The following is a 25076-nucleotide window of genomic DNA, read 5'->3' as shown; positions in this document are numbered from 1 at the left end:
CTAAGATACATGGAAAACAAGGAGGTAATTGGTGACAGCTGATATAACTTCACTCAGGTGTCTGGCCAATTTGGTGATTTGCTGCAACAGGGTTAATACACCGTTTCTAGATGAGGGAAAAGTGACTGACAATCATCTACCTGTATTTGTGAAAAGCATTCAACAATGTTCCACACAACACCCTTGTGTCCAAATTGAAGAGACAGGGATTTTATAGACAGACCACTCAATGGATAAGGACTCAACTGGATAGTCACACTCAAAAAATTGCAGTCAACAGCTTCCCTGTGAGGGCGGTGAGGCCCCAGGACAAGTTGCCCCGGGAAGCTGTGGCTGCCCCATCCCAGAACTGCTCCAGCCCAGGCTGGATGGGGCTTGGAGCAGCTCCGTCTAGTGGAAGGTGTCCCTGCCCATGGCAGGGTGGTAGGAACTAGACGGTTGTTAAAGATCCCCTCAAATCCAAACCATTCTATGGTTCTATGGTTCTAAGATACTTACTTGCCCTTGCTGGCCAAGTTATCCAAGCAGGTCTTTATGTAACTTTTGTAATAGTCTACTTGCTCTCCATAAAATGTAGCTTTGGAGTTCAAGGCACTGTATGTCTGCTGCAGCTTCACTAGCTCCGCCTTTCTTCTCTGACGGTATCTACGCTGATTTCTGATATCCTACACCACAGAGAAACACAGGCAGAGACTTAACAGTCATTTGAGCTCTCCAGGTAGACAGTCCCAGAGCCACTGAGTACTTGAAGCACATAATTTGATTTTGCTTAGACTTGCTTCATGCTACAGACTTGAGCACTCATTTGCACTTGCCCCAGTTTAAGTGTCACAGCTTATTCTCCATGATGACTGTGGAACTAACTGACTCTACACAGCAGTACACTTGCACCTTTTGTGGCTTTCTCGAACTGGAGTTCTGTCCTAGTTGCAATGACTAGAGTGGGCAGTGAAAGCCCATGTTATAAAAGCAGCAATTTTGCCAGTACTGGGTAGGGAAAGTATCTTACAAATCAAGCACTACAACCATAGCAGCACACAGACTTCATTATTTTTCTTTGTTAGTCAGTCTCTAACCATCACTTGCCTTAATATCTAAACAAGAAAAGACTACATTAATTGACTGCTACTTTCGTTTGTGACACATATTATCTATAGTACGATTAATTCTTATCAGCTCCCTAAGGCGATCATTTAGTTGGTTTACTTACATAGTATTTCCTGAATAGTTTTTCAGTAAACAATGTGATATAAAATATATTGTCACTGTAGCCATGTACAACAGTACTGGACCTATTTTGTAAGTTTTTCACAGCCATCCCCCTTTTCGTTTAGGTATTCTTTAAGGGGCACATTTAAATAAAAACAACAAGTTAGGATGACTTACAGTTATGAGCAAAGCTTCCTTGTGTGAATAGGCTTGTAGAGGCACTACTTAAATTAGCAAAATGGAGCAAAAAAAGACATCACACATCAGGATTTCCCTTCCAAGCTATTAAGTATTTTCCTTCAAGTACCTGAGAACCTGGCAAGGCGGTCATTTGAGAGAACAGAAACATTGGATAAAAATAAAGGACTTCACCACATACCAAGAGGTAGAAATGCTGCAACAAAAGGTATGATTTTTCTCTATAAATTAGCTACTAAAAACCTTACTCTCCTTCTAAAAACTCATGCCAGTTTCACAAGGCTGCAAATTGGGAAAACTCCACTAGGATTACTATAAATCCTCAAATAGCATACCTTCGCAATGTCATTGATTAGTTCCTGGTATTTGTTTTTGGCATTCACTGACCCCAGTTCTGTCAACTTCTTCAGGCCTGCCTTGATTTTTTCTTTTTTTTCTTGGAGATTCAAGTTGCCATCTTCCTTTACAGAGACAGATTTTTTCATCTTATCAGGAGTTTTAGCATCACGAATGGCCCGTTTCTGCATAGCTCTATGATGCTCTGCTTCCTAGAAGAAGGGAACAAAAAACTTCAAGTTCATAAGCAGATCAACTTTAAGGTGACAAAAAAGAGCAGAAACAGAATGTCTGATCTCTAGCATAACACAGGATGAAGTTTTGCTTGACGATTCCCGTCCTGACTGGAATGAACGCGTTTTGATGAACACATTCTACACATGGGAACAAGGAGAAGTCTACCTATCATCTAAAATGGTCTTCTACATAAACAGTTTCTAGCAACTACTGCAGGAATAAGATTCACACATACCATTTACTTCCATTGTACACCCTCCTGATTATCATTACACCGTTCCATTGTCAGTGAAGACAGCTTCACTGCCATACATAAACAGAGAGTTCCACACATACGCACATATAACTAGATAGACGATGATTTCCTAGTCTAAAATCAGCACAGAGAAACAGCATCATACTTGCTCTGAGGTAGCTGATGTTTCCAAAATTTCAGTCAGCGTCTCCCCTGGCTGGAAGCGGATTACATCAACAATTAAACGCTTTGTGCTGCAAAGATATCAAGGAGAATAGGAGAAAAAAATTTAAAAGGAAAGACCTTTAATACTCTTCTGTTCTGCAACAATACCAATTTTAGTGACTTACTTAAAGTCAGAATGTTACCAGATAAGCACCCAGGTATTCATAGGCTAAACCAGACCAGAACCCTGAGAAGCACTTTATTTTTTGGACAGTGCATTACTGGAAACCGGTTCCACGAAAGGTTCCTCTCTGTAATATGCACAACTTGCTCCCCAAAACTCCCTCAAACCGCAAGGATGCGGCCCCATATATTACAAGATAGCCTCCGCACTGCCACATGGACCACAGAAACTGCATTCAAGGTGAAAGATAGAGCAGGTAGTAGCCACAGCCCATATGTGCAACCAGAAAGGCTCTATGATATTTTCCATCTATAAGCATGCTTCAGTGATCTGTAACAGGTATCAAGAAACTCTGAAGGATTATTTTCTTATGTGCATGGGAGACGAGGTAGAGCTCAACTCCAGTCTGGTGATAGACAGGGTCATTCCTTGATTTGAGTGGAGATTTAATCCCAGTCGGTGTCCACTTGAAGCTGTCCTTAAGCCACGCAATGAAACCAAATAGCATCTCTGCAGTCAGGCTGGAATTATTTTTGGAATGGCACAAACTGCTTAACATATGCACCTTCCTCATCATCCACAATTTAAACGACTACCAGTGCAGCTGGTAAATCTTTACTTTTGAAATCAATGTCACCTTCGTCTGGTGGATAGCAAAATACTGATGTATCTTTTAAGAAGTCTGGTTATTTATGGGGACAAAATTTTCTTTTGGGAGATCACCTGACTGCCTAGGCCAAGTATATGCTGACCAAAGATTTTTCAGTTAAACTATACAGCATCTGAGCAGGAATGCATCAGAGGAGGTAAACATGCATTTGAATGTCAGGTCACTGCTCTATACACCTCAGTGATAGGGATTTGCTTAAATCTACCCAAGAGTCACTATCAGTAAAAAGTTTTCCAGAATAAAGATTTTGGCAATAATAAAATCCCTGACAGTCCATTGTTCTCTTTCCATTAGGGTAGTAAGACCTATGCTACTCAAAAAGGCTATTAGTCCTCGTCAATTAAAAGTCATACCGCAGCATAGAAAAGGACATGGCTACAATCTCAGAGTATTTGGAGTAACAGTTCCTGCACATTTCTTTAAATTATTCTTTAATTCTCTTATTATCACATGTAGATTAACTGTTAAAAAGTTCAAGCTGCTCCTTCTTTTGAGTAACATACCAGGCAGTTACCCCCTACTTACTTCAACAGAATTGTCCTTGCATCCATCTCTGCATTCTCATCACCAGGAACGTCAAATTTATTAGTGAGTGTGAGAGAAACCTCAGTCTTTGCTAGCATTTCCCTGTTGGGATCATTAACATTGCCAGAACCTTCCCCTGCCAAGCAGAAAGAATTTATAGATTACATGACATTCTTTAGACCTTCTTGTCTGTAAGGACTTGGTAATTTTTCCCTACATAACAGATCACAGAAACCTAGACTGTTTTCTATACTGTCAAAAGGACACTTAAAACCCCAAACCAACTTCTAAAGACATAATCTAGAATATATTACAGACTTTTCCATAACAAATCTGAGGGAATGCATTGGCCAGAACAGCATCACAAAATCACTTTGCATCCCTTGAAGATTTACGTGTAGTCCACACTGTATCAGTATCTCACTGAGAAGAGTGGTTGAACTGCTGAAAGTACTTTAGAAACAAAAATGTGATGATGCCCATATGTCTGTGTCCTCGTCAAAATGAATGTGTCAAGCTAAGAGTGAAGCCCTTGTTAGCAACCAAGCCTGTCATCATCTCTTAAACAAAGTAAGCTATCCCATAAAAAAGAAATTTTCTTGCTCTAATTGCATACGAGATTTCACCAGAACAATTGTTGGTACCTTTCCCCCATTTTTTAAAGGGCTACAGAAATATTTACCACTGACATAGTAGCCACAGTGACACAATGCACACAGGAAAAATGAAATGGGGAAGGAGGGCAAGTTCTAGCTAAACCCATGGTCTATGCTTGTTCAGATAATGCTTCTTACATTCTGTTCTTTGTCAGCGCTTGGAAGAAAATGTGCTTGCAGTCACTCCTTCAGAAGGTTCCAACTTTTCTCATCAAGCAACTTCAAGGTGTCTGCTGTCAGAGCATCCTCTCCAAAAACTGTGCCTGGTTTGCCCCCCCCCACCCCCGCCCCCAGACTAGAAACCTCAAATAACTGCAACATAGAAGCCAATGAAGGAGAAACACTTGTGCATCTTATCAGTATGTGTTATATCCTGAAGCAGTAAACTGTACCTCAGGTTTCCAGAAGAGTTTTACAGATTAGTAGTGTTAGTTCCTTCTTCCCCCAGCCGGAGGAGAATAAAATTCTATTTTTCTTAAGGAAAAAAACTCTAAAGGAGAGGAAAAATGTTATTTGTCCCCATGCCAAAGATTCTTAAAGGAACACAGGCTATTTAATACATTTATTACCACAGTCTGAAAGGAACACCTACAGATCTCCAGAAAGGAGGACAGACCTTTGCAAACAAGCTGGAACACGGACAAGCACAGAGAAATGGCTCTGGTGTAATGGAATCAAGAAAATACATCAATATCCATCTGTCTTCAAGAAACTTCTAGAGTGGGATGAGGTGAGGTGGGTGGGGAGAAGATAAAGAACCCCTGCTTTTTCAAGGCAGTAAACTATGCAGAGAAAATATACTGCAACAAATCTGCTGCTTCTTTTTAGAGCACATCCCTCCCAAATGACCTGCGATGATTTCTTATATTGCTCCTTTACTGCACTTTAGGTCATTTAAGGTAATGCCACATATTACTTTAGCAGAACAAACTAGACCACCTATTAAGGACTCAATTGTAGGAACCTCTCCGAGATCATCCAGCAGCTCATGAATTGGATCATTGTGCTCAGGAGCAATTGCATCTTGATGGTCTAAGAGCAACTAGATGAACAGAAAAAACAATTATGTTTTAACAGTACATCCTTTTCTAGACAGTAAAATTACATTACTTTAGGCTGGTATCTTTTAGAAAAAAATCACTGAACTCCAAAGCAGCAATGTCAACATTCAGAGCTGTGCCAATATCACATACTTAAATGCTTTCCAAAGAGACTTAGTGAAGCCATAACTAAATTACTTGATTCTATGAATAAACAAGCTCTCACAAACTACAATCGTGACAACTTTCAGCCTTGTACTTGGTACCTTTGCGTTTCAGATAGAAGCAGCATTTTCTTCGCAAACACTGCTTATAAGGAGCAACTATGACTAATGTATACTTACAGTGTGTGTATTGATGATTTCACCAATAGAAATATAAATTACTGGTTTAGTGAGAGTCACCAAGTCTGAATATTCATCAATATTAAATTTATCCTGCAATTCAGGAACCTCACAGGCGGCCTGAAAAAAACGTCTTCAGAAAAAAAGGAGAGAACAGTCAGTATGACTCTGAGAGTCATGTGGTATGTCAAGAGTATTACCTGCCCATGACAATCTCAAGCATAGACTCTTCTCTTTAAACTACGGTACACTAGAGCATACTACACTTTGTTAGCTTTAGTTTAACACATCAAAAGCAACCTAGTAAATTCAGTCATTGATACAGGACATGTTGACATTTGCTCATTTTCAGAATTGATAGAACTGGCTTCAGTGACCACGTTCTCCTGCCCCCACTGCATTATCATCCTTTGCCCTCAACTACCTCTAGTCACCTTTTTCCCAAAATACAGGAGAGATAAGATGACCATAATAAGTACGTGCAAAAGCAACCTTTATTCTGGACACTCAAAACTTTTGACTTTGAAATCTCATTAACATACAATGTACCGTTCATGAATTCCAGGTACACGTTATATCTGCCATTGTCACTGATGCGTGTGGCAGTCTGGATTGAAATCTCTTATTTTTAGCAAACTGCGTATTTCAGAGACAGAATTTTCCATATTCTAAATTTACTATTTTCCCATGTTACTTACAACGTTTACCCTCTGCCAAACTTCCCAGCATATTTAGCTATGGTCTTCTACCTGAATTTCTGGTATGACTGCAATAGGTATTCATTAATGATGCTTAGATGAGCATTGTCTCCCATGAACATCTTATTGGATGCAGCATGCTGTAACATCTTTGCAATGGAACCAAGATTTCTGCGTTGATCTGTTGTCAGCTGACCTCCAGCTGAAAGGTCGATGATGTCAAATGCATCTGGTGCGACAATGGCTGGATTCATGTAACGATAATAGAGTATGTTGCCAACAATCTGGGAAAGAGAGAAAAAATGCATCAACAAACAACAGCACAGGACGCAACTGAATTTTATTGAAACTACTCTGTGTTTTGATAAATTATTTCCTTGTAAACCTCTTTCCAGGACAAAGGTTCTGCTGTATAGAAGCACATGCCATCCCAAAATATCTACAGGGGAAAAAAAAAAAAAAAAAAAAAAAGCAGACATCATAAAGATGCAATAGGGAGGTCAACACAGAGAAAGCCTGAGCACTTCCAGTCATAGAACAACACAGCAGCAGATATTCCTATGCATAAAGATTTAGAGCTCCAACTTACAAAAATGTATGGACAGGAGATACAAGTTACCAAAGAACTATTGGTATGCGCATGAGACAGTCTGTCAGGAGAATTAAATGCAATTGAGTTAGGCTAACGGAGGGCAGAATGACCATGGTACAGAGGAATCTGATAATGAAGATTCAGTATGGAACGAGAGCTGATTTTTAAAGAAGCGTGCAGCATTGGCTGCCATCTCTGACAAAGCAAAAATAGGGAGAAAGACTGGCACACCAGGAAGTAAAACTGAGGAAATTACTTTCCATTTCTTGGCCAAAGCCCTTTTCTCTTTCAGAATAAAAGCTTTCTTCTATAAGCCAGCGACAAATTTAGGCATAAAATATCCCTACTTAGTGAGAAACCATTTAATCCAGAAGTAAGAAAATCAGAAGTACAGTAAACAAATGGCATTTGATGCTTCAAAAATCCAATTTACCTAGTCAAATGTGAGCAGCAGTACATTTCAAGGAGCTACAGATTGAGATTATCACATTATTCATATGTTCACAATATTCTTCTAAGCTGTGTTGGAAATTTTGCCAAAAGTAATTCTAGAAATGAAACTACTATGCCGACTTAAAGCAAAGCTCTCTCCCCACATGCTCATCTGCAGAAGACCAGGCAACTGAATCTTGGCCTCACCTGCCTGCCACGTGATTTAAATGCATGGAAGAGACTGGGGTCTGAACAAACAGTTGAAAACACAGAGAAAAACCCTAACCATCGCTAAGCAGCCCCAGAAATTAACAACTGGTTTCAGTGAGGTCATGTTTTGACAAGTGTTTTATGCAAGCCTCTGCTGTACTCTCACAAATTATGCCGTGGGATGTTACCAATCTGCTGACCATTAACAGTCAAAGTGTTCACTGCCAGTAAAAAGAAAAAAAAATCCATGAAAGAAACTGAATTAATGACATTTGAGCTTATGGGGCAAAAATAACAGTATATTATATGGCTATCTTTGATTGCTAAAAAAAATCTACAAGTAGCTATTGCACACAACTGCAGTTTTGACTTTCATGTGGACAGTTACATTGTTTCCATGAGGATTAACAAAACCTGCAGTTTTCCACCTAAATTTACAGATGGAAGAAATTAATTCACCTGCATAGAAAGAACCGATGTCTCAGAATGGGAAAGCACAGAACTAGAAGAGAGAAGAAAACAGCATTCAGATTGATAATTATTTTGTAATAAAGCAGAGGCAGAGAAGCTTAAAGAGATGTTGTCAAGTGTTCTAATAACCAAATTATATTGTATTAAAAAGTAAAGCATTCAGGGGCATAAATTCACAATTTACCAAAAGCCACAAAACCAAAGAAATTTCAGTGAAAACCCCAACACTGTAGTCATCTAAGTGCAAGTAATATTAGGATCCTTTTAGTTCTCCAAACCAACTGACATGCAAAATACAAAACTGAGTAGGCATCATGGGAAGTGACTCTACATATTGCTGTCAAAACATCCCAGAGTGGGGCATTAGGAATATCAGAATTTTCCATACAGACTTTTAAATTCATCTCTTTAAGGAAGGAGCAGCAGGCTGTGATCACACTAGTTAACCCAAGGTCTACTTTATAGGAGCAACAGTAAACCGCAGGTGAAGAAACCTAAAGGTCCAAATGCCCAAGATAGTAAAAGCAAAACAGTAGGACACCTCCATTTTAAACAATGTATGACATCTCAAGTGATGTGTATGAAGCTAACAGCAATAGCCTGATGTGAAATATTTTCTACCCATAGAGATAAATGAATATGTTTACATGCGCTCCTCTCTACATATACACCTAACAAAGAGAGAAGAATGAGATGTGCCTGCCACAGCCCGTTTGGCTGACAATTATTCACAAAGGTGTATAGATCCTCACCTTCAGAAGCTCATCCTCACCAGCATCAGGAAACTTGTCATGCAGAGAGTCTTTTAGGACCTTGGCAATGAAACGCATTCCATAACTGAGAGAAAGAAAAGGTCAAATAAGCCTGCTGCAAGCATGCAGACGTCAGCAATTTCTCAGAGATAACACTGGTGCATCAGACTCACGGGATTTTGTCCACTGAACTAATAATGGCAGACAGGAACTTGTCTGTCACTGTCCTCATGTTTCTGATTGAGGCATCCAGGCGTGTCCTCACCTCTTCATGACTCAGGGCTTGCTCAGGCGTAACATCATATGGTAGTTTACTATTTGAAAAAGGCATATAAAGGAGAGTATTACTCAAACTAGTACACTTCAAGAACGTATAGCCTGACACAGAAACACGCTTATATTCACTTCACTGCCAAAAGCTATGAACTGCCTTTAATTAACCTGCTTGGCACCATCAGAGCTGAAATTCTTTTGCTTTTACTTCCTTTACCTTCCCTTGCAATGGCCACTGAGAGAAAGACCCAGCTAACTCAAAACCGAATCTTTTTTACGGCATGCATGCTAGGAAAAAAAGCAGCATCCGTAACACACAGTGGTACTTCAGACTGAAAACTGGTGAAAACGAAAGCTTGAATTTGGGTATTACGATCAAATCTTGGATGCAAGCAGAAGCTAAAGCAGCACCCATAAAATCAATATAACATGCTGCTGAAAGAATAGTTATCTATTTTTTCAATCAGCTGAAACTATTGCATAGTATTCCAGTGAACACAGACAGATGCAGCTGGTAATTCATAAAGGTGTATCCTCAATCTCATGTACAGAGACTAATCTGAACACACATTTTCACTTGCAGTTTTAAGATGCCCAGAATTTTGCATAGAGTATACAAAGGTATATGACTGCAGGTTGCTTTAGATATGGAGGAACTTATCCATCTGTATGGCTTTTCCTTTCTTTAAAGTAGGTTAAAAACCTCCAATAACACAACAGAATCAAGTTCTAGCAAATGACCACCATGAAGAAAAAGAAACCAGAACGGCAAAGTCACATAGCTCAATATGTCATGTCATCAGTTGCTGACATTAATTAGAAAGATGTCAGGACCAAGAAAACTGCAATGTGATGCTTTCTGCCAGCAAGAGCAGCTTTGCGTGCTTGTGAATAGTACCTGTTTGCACTGGCCACGCACGACATGAACACGGACTGACACAGAATGGATTCCCAAATACAGTTTCTTGCAATACATTCTTTTAGGTTAGAGGATGTCTCATAGCTGACTATCAAGTTAACACAGGAAAACACCAAACATTTCTTCTTCCATCACCTAATGACATTCCTGTTCAATACTCTCAGCACCTTAACCAGAATACGAACTTTAGAACTCTCAGATGAAAGCTGTCTTGACAAGACAATCAGTTGGACAGATGCATGCAGTGGAACCAAGGGTGGTTTTGAACAATTCACTGAGCAATGCAAAGCAGCTAAGCAATGTTGAGAAAAATACAGTATTAACAGGTCCCATACCTGGCCTCTCCCGTTTGAGATTCCATCTGGTTAACCCAGGACTTGTAAATATCCACAGGATCAGTTTTGATATTAAGTGACTTGTCATCAATGATTTCCTTCACAACTGGTGCAAGGATCTGCCTCAGGGCATTCTGACCACGGGCACCACGATTGAAACTTACCACCATTTTAATAACAGTAGGATTCCCAGTCACAATTTCATGTATCTGGTCTACTTTTGATCTGAAGAAGAAAGAATCTATTTGAAATTTGAGGTATGCATAACTCTGTCACTGCCTACACTTCCCTGGACTACTGTTCCAAGCATGACTTGGACCGGGGCAGGGGGGTGTGTGTGAAGGGGGCAGGGAGGGGAAACACATGTTTTTTAGAAGTTGTTATCTGTTTCAGGGCATATATCATCTTCATGCTTAAAAAACATTCTCAAAAGTGATTAAGGGAAGTTCCTCAAAAATTTCATTGCATATTCTTCCTCAGCAAGCTGTGCCACTTTGCATGGTAAAGAATTGAAGTCCTGTAACACTGAGCTCCTAAGGCCTAACCAATCCATCAAAACATGTCTGAGGACAGCCCGAGTTTCTAACATTGACAGGAAATAGAAATGCCAAACAACAGAGATTTCAGACTCCTCATTAGCTGTTGGAAATCCAGAGAACTTAGATTTAGCTCTCTTCCTGGCTTGTAAAGCCTGAGTTTGCAGTTTGTTGGACATATTTATAATCAGACATTGGAGAATTGAGATTAGACTGAATTTTAGCATGGCTTTGCCTCAGATCAAAAGTAGCTGCCATGTTGAGCAGTGAAATCTTGATTGAAGTGAAAAGCCCTCATCTTCAATGGACATACTTGATTCCTCTTTTATAGACTACATTAACAGATATGAAACGGGAAGAGGACAATGAATGGACAGATTAGCACTATCTGCATATAAGCACTAGACATAACATGAAAAGGGCCTCAATTTTAGTAACTGCCAAAACTGATTCAACAGCAAGAATGTGCCATATGCTACCACATACTTGATCTCTTCCTGCAATGCTGTTTGGAAAAGTCGCAACAACAGGTATTCCTCTCTTTGATTGGATGCATAGTTATACAGCGTGAAGATGACAGAATCCATGAATTTTGTGGATTTGTTTTGAGGCATCTGAAAAATCAGCTTGGCCAAGTAGGTTGGGTTAGTCTACAACAACAAGAAAAATTACTTAGTGTGCATGTCCCCACTGGTGTCACTAAAAACTAAGGTGGCTGAAAACAGTTGCTGGTTGGACTTGATCTTAAAGGTCTTTCCCAACCCTACTGTTTGTATGACAACTACAGTGCATAAGCAAACACTGTGCTAAGACTTATAACCTTCTATGACAAAAGGTTACCGAGCAGCATAAGAAGTTGCATACCTGAAGCAGGTAGAACAAATGCTGATAGGCTTCCAACTTTTCTCTCTTTTCTTTGCTCAGTGCTTTCAAACCTCCCCTTTGTTTGTTCAGCATCATCATGTCAGAGAGCTGTTCCTTGTTCTTCTTGGTAAGTTTTTTGCTATGAGAAACAACATCCTGGAAAGAAAGAACAGGTACAGATTTCACTCTGAGAAGTTCCTAACAAGCAATACTGGAAAACAGTTGCATCTGAACCACTTCTCTTGAATGTGGAAATGCAGTGTCAAGGAATGCCTGGGGCTATTAAAGTGAAGCATTATTTGCTATGGCAGCAGTTTCTCCAACTGGAAGTACATGCTCTACTTTGTTTCTGGCTGTGAATTTGTCTGAAACCCTAGAAGGGTTAGTCATTCCTGGTAGCAATTACTATCAGAGCTGGTAGCACTCTGAAGAAACTTGGAAATGTTTTCCTTTTTTAAACTGGGCTTATGGTTTAAAAATACTGTTCCGTATTCAGCTAGCTCACTACCTCCACATACTCTGATAGCAATGGCACTTTTCACTGCAAGCATCAACCCAATCACTGCAGCTTCCTTCTAAGATATATTTCACTACACCAGTTGAGATTTTGCACTCAGAGAAGCCTCGTATAATGAATCCAGGACATGAAAAGCTGATCAGTACTTCAGCTTGAAGAAAAGACAATGACATATCAGCAAGAGCCTTTTTTCCTTGCAGGGGGAAATTAATCACACCAGCCAAGCTTAAATAGATGGGGGCTTCCTTTAACTAACAAGCAACCAGGCAGCACAAGTGTGTCTCCTGCCTCCAAAATCACCCCCCTGGCTGCAAACTTGTGGCATGTGACTTGCTTAACCATAAAGGAGCAACAAAAAAGTCTCAAAGCCTTTAAATACAAAATCTGTTGCATTCACCACGTCAAGACAGTCTTGGTGCCTTTTTTAGCTTCAGGACTTGTTTCTTCTCCTCCTACAGTTCTCTTTCTAGGGATACATACTAAATTAGTGGATGGACTGAGAACATACTGGGAGTGAAAACTTAATCTGGGGAAATGTTTTCCACTGGGCCTGAGCAACTGACATCTGAGGCCAGGAGCTCTCCATGCTAACTACCACTGGGCTCAATTCAATGTGTAGCTGGTCTCTCAACAACACATTTCTTACCTGCAATGTAATTTTGTTTTTCACTAGCAAACCAATTTTGATGTCCATGAGATTGAGGTCATTTTCCAGTTGCTGATTGGATCGGATCAAGGTTACAACTTCCTCACGCAGTTCCATTAACTCAAGCTCCTCCTGAAAATCTTGGTCACTCTGATCAAGCAAGTGGACAAATTTCCGAACCACAGCCATAGGTGGGTTTTCAGCATTAACTAAAAATAGGCAAGAAAAAAGACAACACTAGAGGATGGCAAACAGAAGTAAATATATGCCTTATCTGTGTTTAAACAGCACATCAAGGAGTACCCAGAGTCAAATTAGTACCATCACTTCTAAATAGCTTCAGACATTTTGATTTTCCTGTTTTGAGAAAATTGTAAAAGAACTAAATCAAGAACAAAGTCAGTAGTAGTCCACACAGTCAGATGCAAAGCTATACTTCTGTTTTTCAGCAGGAAAAAAAAAATAGCTAGAATCAAGTTTTCTTTCAGCCTCAAGGAGTACCTACTCTCTGCACTGCCCTATCAACTTCATCCTAATTGCTCCTCAAAACTGTCTTCACGTTATAGATCACACAGCCAACATCATATTGGTTGATAAGGAGCTTAACACGACCCAGCAATGTGCACTTGCAGCACAGAAAGCCAACTGCATCCTGGGCTGCATCAAAAGCAATGTCGTCAGGAGGCCAAGGCAGGTGATTCTCCTCCACCACCCCACTCTCATGACACCCCACCTGGAGTACTGTATTCAGCTCTGGGGTCCCCAACATAATAAGAAGGATGTGGAGCTGCAGGACTGAGTCTAGAGGAGGACTACAAAGATGACCAGGGGGCTGGACCATATCTCCTATGGAGACAGGCAGAGAGAGTTGGGGAATCTCTTCTATGAATCTGTGATCCCTCACAATCAGAGATTCAAGGCACATTGGTTTTAATCCTCTTGGCAATACTTACTGAGGGTTTTGTAGTCTTCTCGTGCTTTGTTTGCTCGGATAAAGGCTTGAATTTTTACAACGTCATTTATCTAGGATTTAAGAAACAAAAAAGCACTTGACATCATTCTGGAAAGAGTACCAGAGTCAGGTACAGAAAACATTTAACAAGATAGCCTCTTACATGGTTTCTGAAATACTGCAGACGATCTCTGTAACGTCTTCTGGCTTGATACATCCTGGTCATTGACTGAATCTATGGAAGGGTAAACGAAACACTCAGATAGAAACCTTACCCACAAAGTTCACTACTCCAAAGGTTTACCAAAAAAGTTAGCAGGGAACCTGCACTACCTTTACTATTTGGTCCTTTTGTGCACGTAGGTAATCCAAACGGATTTGATATGTCTTCCTTTGCTTGTAGCCACGCCATTGAGACTGAAAACAAAACAGGCACACTCACTTTACTTTTCTAATTAAACAGGGGTAATTACAAATCTGAGCTTCTTTGTGTTCCTCAGGCAGCTTTCAACGGCCCTTTTGGCTAAATGAAACATGAAGGAGACGTGCTTGTCTTATCAAGAGACATACTGTGTGAAGCATTAACTATTTTCCAGCTGTAATCATGAGAGATTTGAAGTTATCCCATGAAGAGCCCTTGCGTTCCGAAGCACAATTAGGTGTCAAGGATACAGTGAAACAGTCAAGTTGACAGAAATTGTTCTACATGAGGATGATGTGTTAGCTGCTGCTGCTGGTGACAACAATAATGTAACATTTTAAGCCTTCCCAGCCCACCCAGGGCCACTGACACTTGGGAAGAGAAGTCAGGCAAGGGGTTGGACTACACTTAAAGGGAGAGAGTGTTATTTTAATGAGCTGGGAGTGGGTGTGGAGGTTTTGTTAAATATAAAAGCAGAGTATGTGCTACTTAGGCAGAAACAAACAGACATACACTGCTGAAACAATAAAATGGTAATAGGGTGCAAAGCAACTATTTCATTTGCACGCATTTCAGTTACAACATCACAGAAAGAATTTTTTTATTGCTATCCTTGCAAGTGCACCCAGTTTCATGCTGAGTTAACCTACTGTCTCGTTCAGGTCCTGAATCCTTCAAATCCCTGGACAAATATGAAGATAAGCATTTGAGGTGGTTTGGCCCGGAAGTGATATTTCAGGAAGTTATAGCTTGATAAACCAATTAAAAAGGGATACCTCTATGTGAACACACAGGCTTAAAAATCGGGAGATCCTGGGCAACACTCCTTTTCCTTCCTGCCTTGGGAACAGGTAAACAGGGCCGGTCCGCCTCCACCACGGGGTGAGACCCAGTAGGACTCTGCTTTTTCCCTGGCTGGCTCCAGGTCCACTCCACGAGACCGAGACCGAGGGATGGAGGGGGAGGCCTCCATCAGCCTACTTAACTACTGAGATCCTACTGGCCACTGTTTCAGAGCCTCCCCCATTGGCACAGCTTTGAAATCCTAGGCGCTGCTGCCCGGCATAGATCACGTGACCACCGCAGGCCTGGGCAAAAGAAATTAACTCTTTCTTGGCACAAAACGAAACTTCTGGAGCACTAATCCCTTTCTGAGTAAAGGAGAAAAGGGACAGAGTGAACATGGAGAAGACACAGCATGAAGTCAGTGAAGAGAGAGTGAAAGTCCTAAGTGGGACAAAGGAGTGAGGAGTTGTCTCACTGGCTGGACTTCTCTTGTGAAACCATGGAGAATAGGTTAAATTTCCTGTAACAAATGAATGCTGTTTGGGGAGGATGCATGACTCTAGTTAAAAGTTGTGGACTGATATGATTGAGATTTAATGGAGAATTTTGAACAGAGGAAGAAAAAGTGATATGAAGCCCTTTGCTCCTAGGGAAAAAGGAGATCTCCAGTTTTTGAGATTAAGGTGATTTTAGAGATAGAGGAAGAGAATCTTTGTTTTATACTAGAAGAGGCATCCTTAAACAGTACCCCTAATAAGCTGACAGGCCCATATGAAGCCATGGGAAAGGCTGCTAATGGGTGGGATTTCACAGTTTGTAGAAGCTTCCTTCAGGAGGCTGCAGATTCGTGACATGGGAGCTACCAGAGGACTGTTTCTCTTGTGGCGATGTCTCCATGGGACTCTAAGAGAGACTCCTCTCCCGAAGAACTGATGAAAGACTATTTTTTAAATGGTGAAACTGACTGAAAATCACAGGTTTTGTCTCTTTATGTTGTTTGTGGAAAAGTGAACAGTTTGTGGGGGAGGAAGAGTCTTTTGAAAATTTCATTTTGATTCTTATTTTCTTCCATAGTGTGTGTTAAAAAATCCATCTTTGTACCTTTAAGTTTAGGCCTACTTGCCTTCGTCCTCCAAATCCTATTTCATAGCAGAAAAGACACTCAAACCATCACAGCATTTTACCCAAGAATACTGAAAACTAATTTGTTTCTCTTGAATTCATGACGAATCACAGCAACAAGGCATCTCATGGTATTATCACCACGAACACATACAACGCTCTTCATATTGCCTTATTCCCAAAACACTGAAACGTGTAAAAAATAATTGGTAAAGCTTCCTCAAATAAGTTTTTCTCTCTCCAATTCTATGTGATTATTGGATAGATTATATATGACACCTAAAAGTAAATAATATACCAAAACTTATTGGAAGAAGGAAATGTTTGTAGATAATTTCCAATATGAGGCACAGACAACTGTGTGCTGTAACTAGCTGAAATGAACAAAAACTGTCAATAAGCTTGTGTACAGAAAACAACTGCGGACTACAAGTTCCAAACAGAATTAAAGGGTATCACTACCTGAATGCAAGTGATTGCTGGGACTTGCTTCTTCAAAAAATTCATTCTTGAGTTGAATTCCTGGCGAACAAGATACCCTCGACAACAAGCCTGAAGTCTCATAATCAGGCTCTCATTTGCAAGCCACAGCTGTTCTCGGTTGTATGCTGCAGTGACTCCGGATATGGTGCTCTGATTTAATGTTACAATTGGAAGAGGAGCCAGAAAAAGAAAATGGAAATACAAGAAATAGGATGTTACATCAGCTTTCCACATTGTGCTTACAAGAAACTCCAAAGTTTTCTTTCAAAAAACAGCAACATCATGGTCCTGTACACGACTATGGCATTGGAGCATTCTATCTTAGAGCTACATTAAGGGTGGGAATGGTACGAACATCAACTTTTGAGCGAAAGAGGATGTGTTAATCTACTCTTACCTGTATCTCTTCCCGCGACAGCTGAGTGTCATTTTGCACAAATTCTGCTGGTTCATCCCATCCTCCCTCTTTGGTCCGTAGGTTATGATAATAATGATAGCCTCCTCTTACCCAGTGTTTCACCCACTCACTGCAATTTCCCCCTAAGAGCAGAATCTGCAATTAGAAGTCTGAAAATTTGACAAGTGTCATACTTTTCACACATACAAATGTTACAACCAGGAAATCTACTTTACAGATTCTTCTTCCTCCAAGGAAAGGAATGTTTCTGGTAATGACCTTATATGAGAGCTACCTAAACACAACACATTCTACAAGTGGAAAATATTATATTATTCCCACACTATTTTTGAAAAAAAAAATCCCCATATTTCACAAAGCATCCCTAACTGCCATCTGCAACACAAGATCTCTTCCCAGGGGCTTTTTTACCACTGGTGCCAATTCCATGTACAGTAATCTTACATTTATTTCACTAACAGTTAGCTACATAAGGTGTACCTGCTGCCCTTTTCTTGACTTCTGACAGTTCTTGCTGGTAGGTCTCAGCACATTCTGGAGTGACTCCATATAGCCCAACATCAGGTGAACGCAAGGCACTCAGGGTCTGGCTAACATCACCATGATCTACTGCTTCATTAATGGCCAGAATTCCTAAGGAGACTTGGATAACACCGGGAAGCAGGTTAGCTCAGAGCCACAGTAGGTCATCGCAAGCAAAGAATGGCAGAACAGAGAAAGGCAATAAGAACACACCCTTACAGGTGGGGTGTATGTAAGATATGCAAATTTTAAGGGCATATAAACATGTAATACAAACAAAAAACCAACTAGACAACCTGCAGTATAGAGGCCTCTTCAATACAGTCCAACCATGTGTGGAACTGCACCTAACAGCATGTAATTTGTGTGCCCAAAGTCCCAGTATGGTGCTGATTTTTCAACCCACAAAGTTACAGCTCTCCTCTGACATCTGTTTCAGTTAACACAGTTTCTTCTGGCTGAGCCAGTCACAACTCAAAAGAGGCCTTTGCAACAACTAAAGCAGTAACTGCTTAATTGTTTCTGCAGACAGAAACAACATCGTTATAAAGACAGGGATGCAACAATGGGTGGACCAGTCGACCTGCAAACTGCGTTTAAGGAGCAAAGGTGAGTATCATTGATGCGTAGTACCCCCTGCATCTGAAAAATGTGTGCTTGTCTGGTAATAGATCTAAGAGTACCAAGACAACAGTATCTCATGCAAATAAAAGGTAATGCGCAGCAGAAAACACTGTTTCAATTGTGCATATGAACACTCTCACTTCTAACTAACCACCCACAGACACGCACAATTAGTCACAAGTGACAAACAATTTAATAGAGATTTGTCCAATGAGATAACATGGTCTAATGGTCACATGCAAAACTGGAAAAAATGTGTATCAGACAATTGAAGACATTTAGTATTTGAAGAATCTGACATTCACTCCTCAAAAAACCACACCAGTACCAGAAGCCAGTAGGTTCATTTGGTTTCCTTTGCCACATGTACATGACATTTCTAGCTCCCAACTTTTCCTTGAATAACTGGCATTTGGCTGGTAGTGGGGACTAATTGCAATACTGCGTGATAATACTTACATCGCTGGGACTCTTCTGTGTCCTTGTTAGCCTTATGAATCCCATCCTGAATTTCATCTAGCCAAAGTACAGCTGTCTCATCCCGTGTGTCCTGAAGAGAATACAACAAGAAAAACATAGGCTGTCAGGAGAAAAATATCGCTCTTTTTGCAAAGTAAGATAAAATGTATTCAGAAATAGCCAATAGAGTAGTTTTCCATATCAGAGGGAATAGGAAGTATTTCAGTCTTCCTGACTCGAGTACAAGGACATCATGTAGATTTGTGCCTAGCAGAGACTACTGTGGCATTACCACACTCAATACTTTCTCTCAGACAAAAAAACTTTTTGGGAAACAGAACAAACAAGAAATTCTGTCAGTGGGAATCACTCTAATAAGCTGAGCGAACACAAGGCCAGGGACTTGGTACCAGTTAGTCCTAAAGCCATACTAGCTAAGAGGTATGATTTCTCAGGAAGTTAGTCCTTCAACAGAAGATGATTACAGAGAGCTGCTGATGCACATCTGTGTGCAGAAACTAATAAACCTTTAGGCAACTAACATCACATCAGGCTGTTCATTTCCACGCCCACAAAACTTCACGAACCTACACAAACTAGCAAAGTAAAAATTATTGTACGTATTGTGGATGGGTGTACACACAAAGCAATCAAAGCCATGTTTTAAATCTTTGTTTTAACAGATTGCTTGTCAAGGAGCAGTGATCACTCAGTATCCTGTCTTTTGGCTGGGAAATCCAGCCAAATGAGCTAACGTTACACACAGAAATTTGAGAGGAGGAAAGGGACAAGTGTTTTGAAAGTCCCAAAGTTTACATAAAGAACAATGACCCAGCAGTTGCCAAGCATAAGCTTCTCCCCACCCACTGGTGCTTCCTGTAGGTAACAGAAAAAAAATGCTAAGATGCAACTGCCATCCCTCTGACAACTTTCCTCATACAAACAGAACACAGGAAAGGTTTTGTTCTGGAATGGAATAATAATCCCACTCTTCAAAATAACCACTATTTACAACATTCAAGAGCTTTATGGCCAGACTTAATTAACACTTAACACATGCTTTCCATATTTTTCCCACTGTTTTGGCAGATCTAAAATGACCTGGCTAAATGATACTTCATTCAAGAGCTTAACATGACCTTCACAGGCAAATTCCATCTGAAAGCCAGACAGTCCTACAAGAGCAGCAGCAACAGCAAAATTCCTGTCCAGGGTGTGGGAGAGAATCATCACTGTAACTCTACTGTACTATCTACACCCAGAAGTCAACCTGAAGACTACCTAAAACATCTCATGCTTCTCTATAGTTTTACTGCTGCAAGGCTTTCTGCAAGGTACACAAAGTTTCACACACTACAGAGAGAGTCTACTGTTTTTTTCTCTCTCACCTCATCACATCAGAAACACGCTTGATACAGCATTCCCCACTCAAGTAAGCAACTGAACGTCTCCAGGTGAACTAAAATCCCTCTCAGCCCCAAGGTAACAGAAATCACTACTTCGTTAACAGCTGACTTCAGATTGTACTTATTTTCCCCACATTGTTACCTTATAATATGATCTTTCTATTTCTGGAATTACTCCCATGCTGCTGGGAGAAGCCCTTCATCTTATGCCCAAACAAGGTAATTTCATAGGGACTCAGAAGTTACCAGCACAGTTTGGCGTAAGTTTAAGCACAGGATAAAAAGATTTCATTGTTTCGTTCTGACTCAGCCAGAGGAAATGCTTCAGCACAAAATGGATCCTGAGGAACATTAACCCTGTCAAGCCCCTTGGGAAAGCTGCTTAATGATTTTTCATCAGAATTGCACACAGCTTCCAGGTATTGTCATGACACAGGTTTACCTTAAGTCAAAAACAAAATGTTCAACACAATCTAGACCTTAGCCTCTATACAAAACTGTGCATTGCTATTAGAGCAATGAGCTCCACAGCAGAAAAAAGAAACCAAAACACCCTCAAGCCACTGAAAGCAGACATCTGCTACTTCTCTGTAAATAGATGAGGGAAAAAAAAAAATCAGTGTCCTATCCCTACTACCCAAAAATCACTTGTGTACACACACATGTACTCGTCATCCTTTCATATACCTGTAAGATGAAACTTGCTCTTCTTCTCTTCATCTTCGCCTTTCAGTTAGTGAAAGCTGCAACTATGTACAAGTAGGTAGAAGTCTTTGACTAATGACAACTTCCGCTCAAAAAAGTCATAAGCTATGAAAGTGTCATCAGCTGAAAAACAGCATATATTTTGCTGGTATCACGTATGTTGCTTCACATCTTTTTTCTAATTTACCACTTCACAAATTTTTCCACTTTCAGAAACTTTCTTTTTGCCATATATAAGTATACCTAAGACTACATTTAACAAAGAACATTAGAAGAAAATACTTAAACTTGCAGAAAACTTGCAATCCGAAGTTCAGTACTCCTGGAATGAACATGGTCTCCTCACAAAAACAGATGATGAATACTATTTTTCCACAAAAAACCCCACACATATCTCACTTGGGACCTGAGTTCAGCTGTATCAAACCACCATGTGCACTTAATATCCTTATACCCATCTCCACAGTTCATCGATTCAAACTGTTAGCTGAATGAAAACACTAGCCTTCTCTAGTACGGAAAGATCCAAACTGATTGGTAAAGATCAGTTGAAGGTATATGGAATGCCCACCTCTCCATTGCCAATTTTGATTCCTGACTTTCAACACCAATGGGAATTCAGTAACACTAACGCAAAGGTCTTTCAAGAGGTGAACTTAACTGCACTCACCTGTGCTTTCTCTCTCTTGGCTCGAAGTAGTGTATCCTGGTAATGCTGTGCTACCTTTGGGGCTACACCCTCCAATTTTGCTGCAGGAGTCTGTAAGGCTTGAAGAGTCTTCTTGGTGTCCCCTTCATCCAGAGCTTCATTAATGAGACCAATTGCCAAAATCCCTAGGGAGGAATGCAAAGGAGGAGAAAGACAAAGTTCCATTCTTGGTCTACAATAATCATAAGCATCGCTTCAGAAGAAAAGTGTGGTTAGTCATTCCTAAATCAAGTAACAGCTCAGAACCACAATATTTTTAACAGAAAACATTATTTACTAGTAAAGAAACCAAGGCTAATTCTCCCCCTCCCTCCAACAAAATAGTAGTAATTATTGAGTGCTGCAATTTAAAAAAATAAAGTTTAAAAGAAAGACCAGCCAACCAACCAACCAAAACCACACAAAAACCAACCAAACAAAAAGAACCAAATAAAATCAAAACCTCGGGGAGACTACATGCAGGGACAAAACTGAATCCTCAGACACCCCGCTCAGAGCTTCAAGAAGAGAATTATCAAAGCCCAAACGAACAGAGTTCACAATATTCAAAGGTTCTGGCTTCTCCAAAAAGAAATCTTCACATAAAACCAAAGACTTGCACAAAATATCACTTAAAAATACAGTAACTTTGTATTTTAGAAAACTCTTTTATTAAGGATATACATAGTACCAGCTGTGTTATCAGAGAAATGGATACTATTCAATACAGTAAAATTCACCATTCAGAAAAATAAAGACCTTACAGTTAGCTAAATGCAAACAGAGTCTACATCTATAGCAATTGTATCCTGAAAATCATTCAAGAACTCAGGTTGAGATGAATCCCAGAGTTCATCCGATTCAATTCCCTGCTTAAAGAAGGGAATTTCAGTGCAGAACAAAGAAGTCTTTTAGAGAAAAGAAAGGAGCTCCGTGTGGGAATCTCTAACTTTGGTTATTGTATTCAAAGACTGTGACTCTTTTGACACAAGACTCACAAAACAGAAGTTCATACGTAAATTAGAACATCTTGGGGAAGAGATTATATTTGGATGGAGTAGAGATCAGGGGAGAATATTGTTGAGGACATTGCAAGAACTGCATCACAAAAAGGATGGCATGGTTTCTATCAAAAAACAGATACAATAATTTAAGAAAGGGCACAGAAAGAAAAAGTAAAATACTAATATAACTATAAATATAAATATAGCCACAAAGCTTGAGGACCTTCTCTGACTAATTTAACTTATTCATAGAGAAAAGAGAAAACATGTCTTTGCGTAAGGACATATACAAAGCAGACCAAAGAATTAGGAAACTCCCCAGGAGAACAATTTACCTCATTACAGGATTTTCTGCACCTTTTCTTACAGGATAAGGAGCGTTAAAACAAACAGGATGTTGGGACTACGCAGACTTTCAGAATTGGACGGCGACCTCTTACATAGAAAAGATACTATGAAACTAGCCAGCTGTGTGCATTCCCAGCGTGGTGCCTGGTTTGTGTGGTTTCAACAAACCTACTCAGGTGACCCAAATAAGAAACACACTCTCTATCTGGAGATGTATGAAACAAGTTAACCAAGACAGCAAGCTTTTAATTTAAAATTAAACCTCTCTAGAGTCTAAGTTGTGCAAGGTGAAACACAACACACCACGTACACAAGTGGCAGAAGACATCTGCTTGTCTCAGTGTACAACATAAACTTTAACATCACCTACACACTTGTGACAAATCTCTCCCACTTTATGATGCAAGGCTTTGAGCCTCGCTGAGATATTACATATTATAAAATTATAAATATTACAAAGATGGCTTCAAAGCTAGTGTCAAACCCAGGAGGCTTTCAGTATTGGTCATAAACAAAATTCAGAACCCTTAATGAAAATGAGGGAAAAAAAAAAAAAAAAAAAAAGAAAACTAAACCATCTGAAGAACATCACAAGGGTCTACTGAAGAATAAGTCTTTTTAATTGTACTATTTTCAAGGACTCCTCTATCTCCACTCTGGATTTTAAGCCAACTAATACTGTCTTAGCACAAGAAAAATTACTCCCATTTTCTGTGCTGATTAAGTTTTCATAATTACACTCAGGCCCAGTCTTCTATTACTGCTAGAAGATCGTTATTAACATAAATACTGCTGAGAAATAGAAACTAGAAAATATGCAGGGCTAGAAGCATAGAAATTACATTAACATTCATTCACCATTTTTAGCTTGCATCAGTAATTTTTTTTCCTTCATGAGTGTTTAATTTTCAGTACTCACACTGGCTGCATAGAATGGTTTGGATTGGAAGGACATTAAAGATACCCTAGCTCCAAGCCTCCCTGCCATGGGCAAGACACTCCCTCCACTAGACCAAGACTACAGACCAGGCTGCTCCAAACCTCGCTGAACCTGGCACGGTGTATGTATGCACTGTGTATGTATACTACACCTCTTCCCGTTGTCTTCGATACAGGACCAATGACCAAATGCCTGTAAGTGAGTGCAATGTATAAGTGGTGATTCCATGATCACCTCGATAAATGCAAAGAAACAGGTTTCCATGCTCCAGGTCAATAAGCCTTCTAGGGGAACACTGAGCAGTAAGATCGCAGGGCGTAAGGTGCACCGTACCGTTGAAGGATTAACTTCAGAGCCATGGTCATGGTGAGAGCTCAAATATCAGTGTCCCTGCACACAGGGAGCTGGAGTCTCACCAGTGATCAGTGTTAGACACTTGTAACTTCAAAGGGTTTTTGCACATCTTCCGATTAGGGAGTTAAATACTGGGAACTAAACCGGGGAATGAAATACTGGGAACATAAACCTGAACAGGGAAAAAGTTGCCATCAAAGAAAGGATAAGACTTCAAGAAAAATATCTTGTACTGAATGCAGCAAATTAGGAAGAAGGATGGAGCACTCCAAGACAAGGCTACAACTAGCTCAAATTTGGGAGACTGAAGCAAAATAAGAAGATTCTAGACTAATCCTAGACACTGACACCAGACAATGCATTTTCAAACCCAAAAGGATTGAAATTTACCCTGGAAGGATTAATAAACAGTTTTGAAATACTGACAGAGACTGCCTGATCTCTCCATCAACAAACAGTCCTGTAATCAAGATTTTCATATTACAGATCACCAAGTCTTGTTCACAACTACTATCTTCCTAGATACCTAATGTACAACACAACCACAACTTAATCAATACTGTCACGCACCTAATTTTAGCACTCCTTATAAGTTACGGTCTAGCATGAATTGAACAGAAAAACTTACTTTCATGCTCTTCATGCACAACTTTATTCACATGATCAACACATGATTGGATATCATTCCATGTAATAAATTCACTTCCTTCTGCATTTCTTTCAGCTTTCAGCTTCACCAAATCATCAATGTATCTGTCAGAAAACAGACCCCCAAACCCAGTAAATATTACACTGCAACA

At 40.0% G+C, this 25076-nt stretch overlaps 1 protein-coding gene across 1 annotated transcript in view; it reads right to left on the bottom strand.

Annotated features, from left to right (window-relative positions):
* Positions 1–498: 498 nt before the first annotated feature.
* IQGAP1 (IQ motif containing GTPase activating protein 1) overlaps positions 499–25076 on the bottom strand; it is a gene marked incomplete at its 3' end in the record, with an annotated part of 45713 nt that continues 21135 nt past the window's right edge. Inside the window, exons 14-35 of the mRNA XM_040077021.2 lie at positions 24905–25029; positions 21613–21776; positions 18832–18922; positions 17707–17868; positions 17206–17348; positions 16788–16958; positions 14330–14413; positions 14160–14231; positions 13998–14067; positions 13045–13253; positions 11882–12037; positions 11504–11667; positions 10482–10706; positions 9128–9268; positions 8955–9039; positions 6549–6781; positions 5800–5932; positions 5355–5457; positions 3760–3895; positions 2382–2469; positions 1743–1955; positions 499–665 (exon numbers count right to left, since the gene is read on the bottom strand). Coding sequence (XP_039932955.2) covers positions 499–665; positions 1743–1955; positions 2382–2469; positions 3760–3895; positions 5355–5457; positions 5800–5932; positions 6549–6781; positions 8955–9039; positions 9128–9268; positions 10482–10706; positions 11504–11667; positions 11882–12037; positions 13045–13253; positions 13998–14067; positions 14160–14231; positions 14330–14413; positions 16788–16958; positions 17206–17348; positions 17707–17868; positions 18832–18922; positions 21613–21776; positions 24905–25029 — 3135 coding nt within the window. The remainder of the gene's footprint in view (positions 666–1742; positions 1956–2381; positions 2470–3759; positions 3896–5354; positions 5458–5799; positions 5933–6548; positions 6782–8954; positions 9040–9127; positions 9269–10481; positions 10707–11503; positions 11668–11881; positions 12038–13044; positions 13254–13997; positions 14068–14159; positions 14232–14329; positions 14414–16787; positions 16959–17205; positions 17349–17706; positions 17869–18831; positions 18923–21612; positions 21777–24904; positions 25030–25076) is intronic.

The sequence above is a fragment of the Hirundo rustica genome, chromosome 13 (genome assembly GCF_015227805.2).
Source record: "Hirundo rustica isolate bHirRus1 chromosome 13, bHirRus1.pri.v3, whole genome shotgun sequence".
In the NCBI taxonomy this organism is placed as follows: domain Eukaryota; kingdom Metazoa; phylum Chordata; class Aves; order Passeriformes; family Hirundinidae; genus Hirundo; species Hirundo rustica.
Note: the sequence above shows the minus strand (reverse complement) of the source record. Positions and strands in the feature narration are given on the sequence as shown.